The sequence below is a fragment of the Camarhynchus parvulus genome, chromosome 4 (genome assembly GCF_901933205.1).
Source record: "Camarhynchus parvulus chromosome 4, STF_HiC, whole genome shotgun sequence".
Lineage (NCBI taxonomy): Eukaryota > Metazoa > Chordata > Aves > Passeriformes > Thraupidae > Camarhynchus > Camarhynchus parvulus.
In genome coordinates, this window is record NC_044574.1 from 11,057,672 (window position 1) to 11,070,544 (window position 12,873).

The 12,873-nt window shown below is 38.1% G+C and overlaps 1 protein-coding gene across 3 annotated transcripts in view; it reads left to right on the plus strand.

The window, feature by feature from the left end:
* Positions 1 to 10,233, plus strand: part of ACOX3 (acyl-CoA oxidase 3, pristanoyl) — a 31,728-nt gene extending 21,495 nt beyond the window's left edge. For all 3 annotated transcript variants that reach the window (XM_030947837.1, XM_030947838.1, XM_030947839.1), the window contains 7 exons: positions 28 to 147; positions 1,122 to 1,235; positions 2,566 to 2,681; positions 5,247 to 5,421; positions 5,886 to 5,953; positions 6,648 to 6,734; positions 9,817 to 10,233. In XM_030947837.1, the coding sequence (XP_030803697.1) occupies positions 28 to 147; positions 1,122 to 1,235; positions 2,566 to 2,681; positions 5,247 to 5,421; positions 5,886 to 5,953; positions 6,648 to 6,734; positions 9,817 to 9,936 (800 nt within the window). In that variant the 3' untranslated portion in view covers positions 9,937 to 10,233. The remainder of the gene's footprint in view (positions 1 to 27; positions 148 to 1,121; positions 1,236 to 2,565; positions 2,682 to 5,246; positions 5,422 to 5,885; positions 5,954 to 6,647; positions 6,735 to 9,816) is intronic.
* Positions 10,234 to 12,873: the final 2,640 nt, after the last annotated feature.

The following is a 12,873-nucleotide window of genomic DNA, read 5'->3' on the forward strand; positions in this document are numbered from 1 at the left end:
ATCTTAAACCATGCACTTGCTCTTAAGTGAATCGTCTGGGTGAAATCCGAAATGACAATGATCCAAACTGCACATATGAGGGAGATAACAATGTCCTGCTTCAGCAAACCAGCAACTACTTAATGAGCTGGATGAATTGCATAAAAGGTATGTTTTCATTGTGGAATCTTACTGCACCTAAAAGTGTGTAGCTAATGGAATCAGGAGGTAATTTCATACTGAAAGCAATTGACAATCATTTAATAATTTTGTGGAACATAAATAATGTGCTTCAGACTTCATCATATGGTGCATTCCCAATACAGAAATATTTGCTGCAAGAAATATTCTTTCTTCTGTCTTGCAGCAGCTAGCTAGATGTTTTGCCATCCCTAATCAGGTTAAGCCATATCTTACTCCTTGTGAAGTGCAGTTTAGTTCAACTGAATTACCTCAGCACTGCATCCAGGTCTGAAGAGCTATCTACATGGGCTTTGGTTTTAAACTAGAAGATGAGAGATTTAGTTTAGATGTTAGGAAGAAATTCTTCTCTGCACGGGTGGTGAGACACTGGCACAGGGTGACTAGAGCAGTTGTGGATACCCCATCTCTGGAACTGTTCGAGGCCAGACTGGATAAGGGCTTGGAGCAACCTGGTCTAGTGGAAGGTGTCCTTGTCCAGGATGGGAGGGTTAGAACAAGATGGCATTGAAGGTCCCTTCCAGCCCAAACCATTCTACGATTCTGTGACTTTGTATCGGTAAAGTCATCATAAGTCTGTTTATTGTACTTGGAACAGTTCATATCACCTGACTTGGTAGCAATATCCATCACCACATCTTGTAGTTCTCTAGATTTTGTTTCAGTTTTCCAGCAGTGAGTTTCACTAGCATCTTACAGAGCTGGAAAACTCAGCAGTTGGAGTTGAATCTTAGGGGGAATAATTACAGGCAGTGATGTCAGGTTTTTCCACACTTGTCTACCAGTCCACTTTTGGCTGGACTAGGCCATAATAAAATAAGTATTATGGTCTAATTGCATCTGGCCTGTCAAGTGTATGCATGGCTTTGTAATAGGCTTTTAGTTCCAAATAGTCTGATTTCTTTTCTCATAAATCATTTTTATTTTCTCTGGTATTTCAGATAAAGCTCCTTTTGAATCCCCTTTGGGAACAATAAACTTTTTGCAAGACTACCATCATATTCTTGGCTGGAGATTCACAGCCATTAGTGTTGAAGATTGCATGGACTCCTCAGGTAGGCTTCTGCTGTTATTAAACTGATTTGAGAATTTTAAATTCCTTTCCAATGGAAAGGATCCAGAGATTTGAGATTCAACCTCTGCTGCTTATTAGATATTTGTCATATTTGCTGACATTTCTTGTATTACATGCATTTTTATTTACTAAGAACATAGTTTGCATTTCGAAATACATTCTGTTTTGTCCAAATTCATTTCTGCAATGGAGGATAGCATCAGATATTATTTTTTCTCTAGTCTTCCCTTAAAATAGCATCTCTGAGTTAGGGTTTTTCACCAGTGTATTGCTGTTTTCCCGTTCTAAGGGGATTGATTGCTACTACCTTCTATCACTAAACTAGGTTCTTTTAGAAAACCATACAAGGGATTTACAAACATGTTGAAAAGGCATGAAGTTCATCTGCTTTTGACAGATGCTTTTGTTGTATAGAGAAAAATTAGTAATGGTAGAAAGAGTTCCCTGTAGTTTTCCTGCTTTACTCTGCTATAATCAAGTAAAGTATGACAATAGATGCTGCTCCCATTTTTGTATCACTGAATCCAGATTAGCCCTTGGACACAAAAAGAATACCAACACATAATGAGAGAGCAGCTCATGTTCTCTCATGCAATACCTACTGAACCAGACCAGAGTTTAAAAAATGTCTGGATCTGTTTCTTGATCCATTCTGTTAGAAACTGGACTGTTACTCTAAATACCTTAAATTAGGCAGCATGTGAACACTCCCTATACCCTAAGGTATCCTCTACATTAAATCTTCAGCTAAGAAACAAGCAAGCTGGATTCATGCAAGGACTTCATGCTGAATAACTTTTTGCCTTAATAGTTCTAGACTACTCTTAGAAATATGACACAATTATGTACAAAGAGAGTAATTTAAATGTGATTACATTCAGCCACCAGTGAAAACAATGCTGCAAGTAACATGCTTCCTGTAATTGTGGACTATCTTCTGTTCTTGTATTCTCAGAAGAGACTTTGTACCTTGCAGGCCTAAGTCTTCATATGAAACAAAACAAAAAAAAATTATTCAAGAAGTCTAAACTGAGCTATGGATACACATTGTCTTCCAGCTTGGGGTTAGTTTGAAGTAGTGTAAGGCCAGACATGATTATGTCTTCATTGTATCCTCACAATCTGACTGTTATCCCCAGATATTTATTGTATCTACTTTAATAGAAAAAGTGGCATGTCAATGGACTGATTAATTAATGCTTTCACTTTTTGTATCAAGTAACAAAATCTGGGACTGCAGTAGAATTTTCATGTGACTTCTTGCATCGTAACTATGAATGTTAAGAATTTTGCTTTTTTCCTTTTCCTAGTTCCTTTAGCAGCTTATAAGTGGTTGGTTTGCTACCTGCTCCGAGAAAGTGACCTAAAAATGAATAAGGAGAAGCAGGCGGGACAAAGTGATTTTGAGGCAAAAAACAATTGTCAGGTAATACTTAATAATCTTTCTTATTTAATTTATTTTTTTTCATCCAAGTCTTTCAGTTTCTGTTAGTTTTATCTTCTTTTGTCATAAAGTACAATTTCCTGAACCATAAAGCAGCAAGTCAAATAACTAATAAAACTTCATACCTGACCATGTGCATTGCACAGAACATGATAGCATGAGGACAGTTACCATCAGTAGAAATCTTCCAGGATATATTCAGGATATATTTCCCTTCAGAAAAGTTGCAGGCATGTGCTGTGTGATGTCTGCAATTTTGATAGCGCAACTTCTGAAGACTGAATCTGTTAATATTAAATATACTGCAGCATCTGATTATTACTTCTCCATCTGCACTTGTGGCCAAATACATAGTGTAGGAAAGAATCTTGCTCTGGCAGGTAGGTAAACTAGATGACCTAATAGGTCTTTTTCATCTCTAATTCCTGTAGTGCAAAGTACTCATGAAAGATACCAGACTGACAGCATTGGAACCTGAAAAGGAAACATTGACAATTTACATATAGCAGATCCACTCTCTCACCAGAGAGTTTTAACAGCTAGGAATGGCTTCACTCCAAATTTCAGTATTTATCCCCAAGCTCACCAGATTCCTCTACCACCTCCATAAGAAAAATTGGCTCACATCCAAGGAATGAGCGCTTGTCATTTGTCACTGAGAAAAGTCAGTTCCCTGAAGATGGTCGGTGTCACTTACTTTATCTGCAAAGCTAAAAAACAGCAGGAAGGAATAGTCAACATTCAACTCTGCACCTAGAAAGTTCCAGCCTGGCTTCAACAGGAGATGATCTGTGTGAAACCACTAATAAAGGGGAGAAAATTTTTCCTGCTCTTACCATAGAAGCAGCTTATTAGAGAAATTCTTCAGGGTCAGATCAATGAGAATTGCCAGAAACTCCAGTCTGATTGCCTGTCAGTTAGGCAGGTTTTGGTGAAGCTGGTGCTGGGGCCAGTGCAATAGAGAGAATGGTGAGCTCGGAAGTATGAAGATTGTCTTATCTAATATATTTAAAATTCAAAGAGGTTCAGGCACACAGCTGCTTTTGAGATAGGTGTTGATTTACTTTAGGTCATTAGTTTTTCTTTTCTCCCAACAATTCATCCTCAGGACAGCAAGACTTTTTATTTTAAATGTCATGCCTCAAAAACATTTGAAAATTATTTACAAGCTATGCTTTGAAGACATGTACATATTTGATTTAAAACTTTCTGGGCATGAAGAAACACTTTTCTGTCAGACCAGTGGTTGACAAATACAAAATGTTTGTTCATGCTATGGGGGGTCTGGAAGACATTCCTAGTCTATCCCTAGGTTATTTTGGTTTGAGCACAGTTTGATAGAAACTGTACAGAAGTGAAAGCAATGGGAAAGAGGAAAATAGATTTATAGGGGAGAACAACAGGAAAACAACTCTTAATGTTTCATTTGGGATGTTAAGATGCATTTCATTCTGACTAGGGAATTAGCATATCTCTAAAACCATCTAGTAAGGGGGCAGTCCTCCTTAATGCTGCAGAGAATAGAGGATGTGTATTTTGCTGTAAATAATAATTTATAAACGTATCTGAGCTTGGACATAAGTGTGCCACTGGGCAGCTGCTGTTGAGAGAGACAGTGATCTTTGGAATATGCTTTCTTTACAGGCTGCAGTGGATCTAAATGCAAGGGTATTGCAAGTATTTAAAAGAAAAGAATTAAAACTAATCAACTAATTCTACATGGAAAAAATTAAACAGCCAAACCTTAACAAAACAAACTTAAAACAAACATGAGTTACATCATTGCAGCAAGTCAGCCAGGACAGCAGTGGCATCATATTCCCCTGCTGTTCACCAGCTAGACTGTTGTCAGTCAGCAATCTACTCCATGGCAGCATATATAACAAAGCTGAAGTATACAAATGTAGAGAAGTGTTCCTATACACATGTACATACAATCACTTAAGGTTATATACTTTGCATTAACAATAGCTGGTGACTTGGCTTTCTCATCAGATAATTGGCAAGGACTAGTTGAATAGTTCCTTCAAAACATACTGCAATCTATTGCAATCCATCATCAGAATCCACTCATGCTAACATGATCAGATTTTATTTATTATTTGAAGGGACTGTAATAAGTTTTCAATAGGAAGATTTTTATCCTCTTTATAAAACTCTGGATCATATAAAATAAATATAAACCTACCTTTTTCTTCTTAGATTCATGTAGGTTTCTTAATAATCCTAAAATCAGCAGACCTGATTTTACATTGTCTTCTCTCTGATGTATTTTCTTGATCCCATAAAGCCTGGCTGCAACTGCCAAATTAAACTGGTAATAGGCACTCAGTCTTACTTCTAATAGGCATTTCATGAGACATTCCATAACTAATCTTTGCACAGACATTGTGGAAAGTGTTTTCTCCTACCGTTAGAATTTCTCCAACTAGATCATCACACCTGAATCAGCAGAACTCCACTAACTCCACCAATGCCATTCTGCACAGGCTGAGGGCTGGTTCTTTGTGTTTTGTTCCTCAGTGTTTTTCTCCCCTGTCTCCTCAGGTGTACTACTGTCGGTCTCTGGCTCTGGCTTTCATTGAGCAGACAGCCCTACAGCGCTTCCACGACTACAGCCACGATCCCAGCGTCCCAGCAGCTCTGCAGCCAGTGCTGAGGCATCTCAGTGCTCTCTACGGGCTCTGGTCCTTGAGTAAACACCTGGCTGTGCTCTACCAAGGTGAGATCAGCTCCCTGAATGTGCTGTGCATGTCACTTTTACAAAAAGTATTCCTTGGATGGGGCAGGGAATCCTAGTGATGATTTATGTTACAGCATTTTCTTACTGCTTGTTTAATATAAAACAATCATTCACAACCAAATTTTCAGAAGCAGGAATCTGCAGTCCCAGAAGTCTCTCTCTTACCTCAGAGATGATGGAGAGATAAGAGGTTTTGCTGTGATCCAGTGCTTGTGTGAGAGGATGAGGGATAGGCAGCAAGATGCTGTAGTGCAGCTCATTACTACAAAAGGCTCTGCATAGCTTAGGCTAAGAGTTTTGCAGTCAGCTCATTAATGAGAGGCTGTCAGTTCAATTACACAGGTGCAGCTACCTAGTCTTGACTACTGAACTCATGAACTTGGCAAAAAGTTTTTATGAATGTAATCTTAACTGGTATAAGCTTCTCTGTCAATATTTTTAAGGTGGCTATGCTTCAGGGGAACAACCTGGGAAATTTATTCAGGATGCTATTCTGAAGCTCTGTTACAGGGTAAGCCTGTTTATTGTGATTAAATATATAGTATGTAAGCACTAAAAAAGAGATACATGGCTTATAGTCATCAGATTGTTCTCTACTTCATGGGGTAAGTTAGCAGGATATTACAGTAATGGCTTCTGAATAATTTTCTGTGAAGTTTAGCAACTCACTGACCCTGAATCTAGTCTTAATTTATTTATCAATAAATGGAAAACAGTATGTCTTACCAAATAACGCCATAGCATTTGTGGCCTTGCAATCTTCATTGGAAAGCCAATGAAATGTTTCAATCCAGTTCTTTTTATTTCATTGTTGAGCTAGTTTGTGATTTTTTTTTCTTTTTCTTAGCACAAAAGCTTTCCAATCTGCAACACATTCTTTGCAGGTCAACAAAATTTCAAATAAGAATCTGGTCATCATGTTTTTAAAGTCCAAAAATATATGTGTTTATACATGTGAACAGCACCATATTGGTTAAAATGTGTTTAAAACCCCCTAGGTAAAGGAGGAAAACATTTGAAATACAGTCTCTTTTGGCAGTTACCCTGGGAGTGAAAAAAATCAAGATAAAATTAGGCTACTTATTGTGGATTTCTCTTAAATTATCAAAGCTGGTACTTTATGAAAATAATTTTTATGTTGCTCTGTAGTTCAGCCATAGACAATTACAGAAGTTGTCAAATGTGTGTCTTTTGGTTTTAAACAGTTGAAAGATGATGCAGTTGCCCTGGTTGATGTCTTTGCTCCTTCTGACTTCATTCTCAATTCTACCATTGGTAAAGCAAGTGGAGAGGTAAGAAAACCCATTGTAAATTTTGTAACTTTAATCATGAAGAAGATTATTGCCTGCAATTAGCCTTAACATATTCAAGACATTTCACAAGTACAAAAGAAAAGAAAGACAAATTTTCAGTGTAAAATACTACCAGAGTTAAATTGATGTCTGCAGAAAATGAACTTTTTCATTTACTGGAGATAAGCTTCAATGGGAAACTTGTACAGTATTGCTGTCTTTTGCTGTTGTGGGCATTTGTGCACTGAACTGGAAAAGGGCTGAGAGAAATTTTTTGGTGTAGTTACACAAAGCTAGAGTTAAGAGCATAAGAAAGGCCATACTGGATTCAGTTCACAGAACACTCTGTGGCTGGCAGGGATGGATGGCCAAAGAGAACACTGGGAAACAGATGAAAAAGTGAGGTGTTCTTTTCCTGATGTCTCAGCTGTTGGCAGTTTAAGAGATGTCTCATGCCATAGGTTCTATTTGTATCATTCTATTTGGTAGCCACAGATGTCTGTTCTCCATTTTTTTCCATCCATTTTCAAATTCAGCTGTCATTTGGCTTTTATCACACCATCATTTCTACAATTTAATTATGAGTACAGTTAGAAAATACTTCCTAGTCCCAGTCCATATCTATTTACTATCTATGGGGGTCTTTTCATTCCTCTGACAGACCTAGTTTTCCTTCTCTGTGTATTTTCTGATTCTGCCATATCCTTTTTGAAGTAGCATAACCAGACCTACAAGCAGGACTCGGGATGTGAGTGCACCATGGAGTTGGCTACAACAGCTCCTGGTCCCTCCCTGCCTTTTTTTTTTTTTTGACATATTTCAAGATCTGTCTTTATTCCAAAATCTCAGCAAACCAAAATTCTTGTTTACTGAGCCAAACCTACTCATCAGGGCCGAGCTGTGGGATAACTGTTCTGCAGAGACCAATGTCACAGCACAGTAGTTTGGGTTGGTGTGGATGGATGCTGCAGACAATCCCTGGAGCCTGGGGAGCCTGCCAGGATGTTTGACAGGAATGCTGCATCAGACTTCGTGGTTTTCAGTATTTCATGTGAATTCTTGTCTGAAGTTGCCCCTTGTTCCCATGGTGATCCAGCAATACAGAGGGCAGAACAGATGTTTCTAAGCTGACCTAACACAATGATTACTTTGTTAGCAGTCTCTACAAATGAGGCAGGAAAGGCTGGCTCTACCTATCCAGCCATCTCCTAGAGGTGTGTAATCATCACTGGAAACTTTGTTTCCATTTCTATAGGTTTTTTTGAGGATTAAATTAATACAAGGGGTCATGGGAGGGGAGCTCTGACAGTAACTCTTCAGAGAAAGAACATAGTTTGTTAGGATGTTAAGAGTATCTGTATTGACCAAAAGCCCATTTTAACACATTTTTCTGTCTCTAGCAGAAGCTGTGAGCAGATGCTATAGGCAGAAATATAAAATATGGTACAAGTACACAGTGATCCATTCCTAGAATAGTATCCCCTCTCTAGCAGTCACCTGGAGATTTCTTATCAGTAGCTCATAAAGCTGTCATGATGGATTTGGCTGGCTCCTCCTTGGGTACCTCTTCGCTCTTGCAAATGCAGAAGCCATAGAGACTTATTAATATTAGATACTAATATTAGGAGTATAATATGTGAGAAATGCATGTAGGAATCTAAACACTTCCTCATGTACTTAATTTTTATAAATTCATTGAATCATTGAGAAAATAATTTTAATCAGTGCTATTCAACCCATGTTCTATAGAATTCAGGAAGGTTTTCTGAATTGCCTGTAAGTCTGTGGTTTTCAACATGTGTAAATATTTTCAACTGAAATTCAAAAAAGGCTGCCAATCCCTCACTCAAAACACTTACTAAAGATCATTGTCTCCTGGCTGTCTATGTTTAATCCTCTATTCATTGCTATCTTTGCATCTTCTAAGAACCAATGCAAACATTTTAGTAAAAATTACAGTATTTTAAAGAATAGATTATCCAAGTATAACAAAAAGGTGAATTTAATTCAGGATAAGTTGTGTTGTGCTGTAAGCCACAGATCACAGCTGGAGCTGAGGAAAAGTTTCAAATGTTTTTATAGGCAGCTTTAAGCCCTAAAGAAGAATTTAGATTCTCTTTAAAAGGACCTTTGATGGTGTGGATAATTTCTCCATAAAAGTTTTGACAGTCTCAGCCTAAGTCTGTGAGGGTATTGCCACATTTATTGCAGGATTAATTAAAACTTGTTTGACAACATTTAATCAAAATTAGAATGGAATAAGTAGTTAACATTAGCCCATGTAATCAAGGTGAAATATATTTAATATTAAATATATTCTATTTCAATATTTATTTAAGTCATCACAGATATTTAGGACCACAGCATCTTTAGGTGAAGAAAAATGGCATTTCACTTTATGGCACCACACTGACTGCTTTTACACTACATTATTATTTTGTTACACTGTGCTCTCTTACTGCTGAAAATATGTTTCTTCTTTCCTGATTTTTCTATAAAGTTATTTAAAGTTTTAAGCTTTTGTTAATTATGAATTAACAAATATTAAAATACTACTTTTGCAAAATTTGCTTCTTTTTAACTCTTCCGCAAAAAAATGCAAATTAGTAAAATGACAAATCGGCAATCTGCTCTTGAGTGAAGAATTTCTTATGCTCAAATCAAACCGCTCACACTGGGAAATAAGTTCTGTTACTTTCCAGAAGTGTGTTCAAACAAAGATAACAGCAGCCCTCAGGTTTGGACAGAACAAAGATTGGCTTAATATAATCTTGTTTCCAAATTTCTACCTTCGACAGTACAACTCATGTCAAGTTGAAAACCAGAGATAATAAAGGTTTCTGGTTTCCTGCTCTTATCCAAGGATGGTCTAAATGATTTACACAGAAATCTGATGTTTACAGTACTTTCAAATTTTGTGCTTATTGTTCCGTTTGTTCTTGCCTGTACATAATTATTCACATTTTTTATCTAGAAATTCATTCAAAATCTCATTTCAGCTATTAAATTAACTTAATAATTTATCTTGCAGAAGTTTTGTTTCTTCTCTGTGCATTAATCCTTTTTTATTATTATTTCGCAGTTATACAAAAATATGTGGGGAGAGATCCTTCAAGGCAACAAAGCTCTGAACAGACCTTCATGGTGGGCAGAATTTTGCATGAATAAACCTGTTGTAGGCAGGCTGAGGTCAAGATTGTAAACCAAACAGCTTTTAAAAGTCTGGATGGGCCTGAGATGGATACCTTGTACAAACATCAGGAGGAAATGAGACCATATGAACGCTGAAAATTGAAGGGATTTTCGCTGAGAAGTGCCAAGTTTTAAAATAACTTTGAAATCAAGTCCAGCTTGATCTGAGGGACTGTTAACATAATAATGACAAGATCAAGAGCAACACATCTGCACACTATACATATTTACTCAATTAAATTTTAAAAAATGAAGATTTATTTTAATCACTGCTTTGCAAAGTTTATATTAAAAAGATTTTCCAATCACTCTCTTGTTGTTACTTTCATATTACAGAAGGTAAATAATTTAAAAAAACCATTTTCCACCAGGGATTATGAATAAGCTGATAAAGGCAAAAAAAATTTAGGACAGGCTGGACAAAACCTGTATTAACTATGATTATAGTGAGAGAACATTGGGGGAGCATCTTTCCCTCTGCTCCCCTGTCCTCAGATTGCAGAGAACCAGCCTGTATTGCCTTTCAGAAGACCAGAAAGGAAGAGCTCAGGACAAGCAACGGTTTCAGTGTCAGCAGAGGTAGGTGTCTGTCCTGAGGGCACAGGGAGCTTGCTGGCTGCCCCAGTTCTGAGGAACCAAACAGTAACGTGGCAGCGTGGAAAGATGGCTCTGATTAGTGTGTTGTCTTAGCTCAGAAGTGGGAAATTGGAAACAATCACACTGTTAGCTTTTAGCTGAAAGGAATGTTCTTTTAATAAAGATAACTTCTTAGCCAGACTCAGAGCAGTCATAAATGTTAATAATTTTACTACCTTAAGTCCAAGGTCAATTACAAATTATCACACTCAACGCACTTCCATTTAAAAACAAAAAAGCCAAAGAAAAAGTCTGAAATTCTATGGCTGTTGTTTATAGTCCCATTGGAAAATGGATAGAGGCTATCCTGTTAAACTGAATTTTTTTCTCCTTAATTTCTTTTTCTTCACCAAAGATAGTCAGTGTTGCCTGTGGTTTTTCTGCCTCTATCCTTTCTTCTTTTCTAATAAGGTACCTTAACTCAGGGTGTCCTAATAGAAGCTCTTTTCTTGCAATTGAACTGTAGGGAAGTTTAACCTTCTTTGCTAAAAAAAAAAACAGTATAAGGTGTTTATTTTCTTTGAACTGTTTTGCCTCTTTTAGTGAAGTCCAATAGGTGGCATCATCCTATGGAAGAAAAAATAGATCAATTAAACAGCTTAACACCTATCATTAGATGCTATGGAGCCATGGGGTCTCATGATTATCTTTAGGAATTTTCCATATCAATGGGGCATCCAACAAGTGTCTCTGAAGGAAAGAGGCAGAGCTTGTAATGCCCAGTGTCCAATGTGAACGCCAGGAACTGTGGCAGTGAAAAAGGCAAATGGAGAAGAGATGCCATGCTATGTTAAATGTAGTACCATTGATCTGTCTGTCCCCATTCTGCACTGTCAATGCTGATCAGCAGCATTGTTCTGCTGTCCTACATGTGTGTGATTTCACCATCACCTCTGAGCTCTCCATAAGTGACTCAGTCTTTTCTTGCCTCCTTCCCCACAGCTGGGAAACAGCTGTGTGTAAATCTTGTGTATAAACTGTAAGTCTGTTTATGAGGCCTTGGTAGCCCAGAAGAAAGCACAAAGGTGTTTGGCATATAACTTAAGCCAGCTTCATCCTAATAAAAGAAACCACAGCAAAACTGTGTCACAGTAGCAGAGACCTGGAGACCTGGTGAACCACAAGGATACTCACCAAACACATGACAAGATAAACAGACACCCTGTAAAAATATATCCCTAAGCCCTTCCTGCTAATCTTCTTTATTATGACTATTCTGGCAACAGCCAAACTCCCTGATACAAGCTCTGCCTCTCTCTGATGATAAGGACTGTACAAACTGGCAGGAAAAAGTGCTGTTTGTTCTGAAAAGCTTCTAACTTCCAACTAGAGCAAGCACAGCAGAGGCTGCACCAGCAAGGACGTGATGATGGGCAGGCAACGTGAGGTTCTTAGTTAAATAACACAGTTATGGACCCTAAATATGAAATGTCACACAGCCTGCAGAAAGCTTAGAGCTTCATGGGACCCTTGGACACCTGGTTGATGGCAGCAGTTACAGACCTGAGCACCAAAGATGAAATAAGTACGAGCACTGTGAGGTCTTGGGTATTTACTCTTTAAAAAATCCTGCATCCCCAGCCACTGGGTGCTGGTGGCTGCTCACCAGGGCTGTTTGCAAGCTCAGTGCAGGTGTTCAGCAGCTGTCAGGATTTGCATGCTGCAGCAGAGGCTGTCACTCTTTACTCTGACACCCAGTACAAAGCCATGGTGCAGCAAAGGCAGGCTCATTCTATGGGCCAGAGCCACTCTGCACTCAACATTATCAAAAGTAGTATTTCCTGTGTGAATACCTGGGTAACTGTGATCAGGATTGACTATGAATTTCTAACCTGTATTTTTAGCCAGATCTGTGTAATCAAATGAGAAGAGTTTCCTCTGAAGTCAACAGCAAAATATTCCAGAGATCTTCTACGTCCAGCTTCTCAGAGCCAGAAAATTTGTAACTTTGAACTTGCAGAGCTGCAGCATGGAAAGAGAGAGATGTCATGAAATTTGGCATCCAATTATCTACGAAATCATAGGGCAATAATTCAACAACTACCACAAGATGTCATTATTATATGCAGTTTCTTCCTCTTTGTAGAACATTAAATAAAAGAGGCCTCTGGCAGAACAGAGAGGTCATTTCCCTCCCATTTCAAATGCCAAATAAAGTTGGATGTGTCATTTTATCTTGGTTGGGGAGCTGGGTCAAATTCAGTCAAATAGCTTCAGTCCAAAATAATTTGGCCTCGGGGATCCATTCTTTCAAGCTGCCACGTGAAGGCACCAGAAAGCGGAATCCAAATAGGCCTGAAAGAGCCCTAAG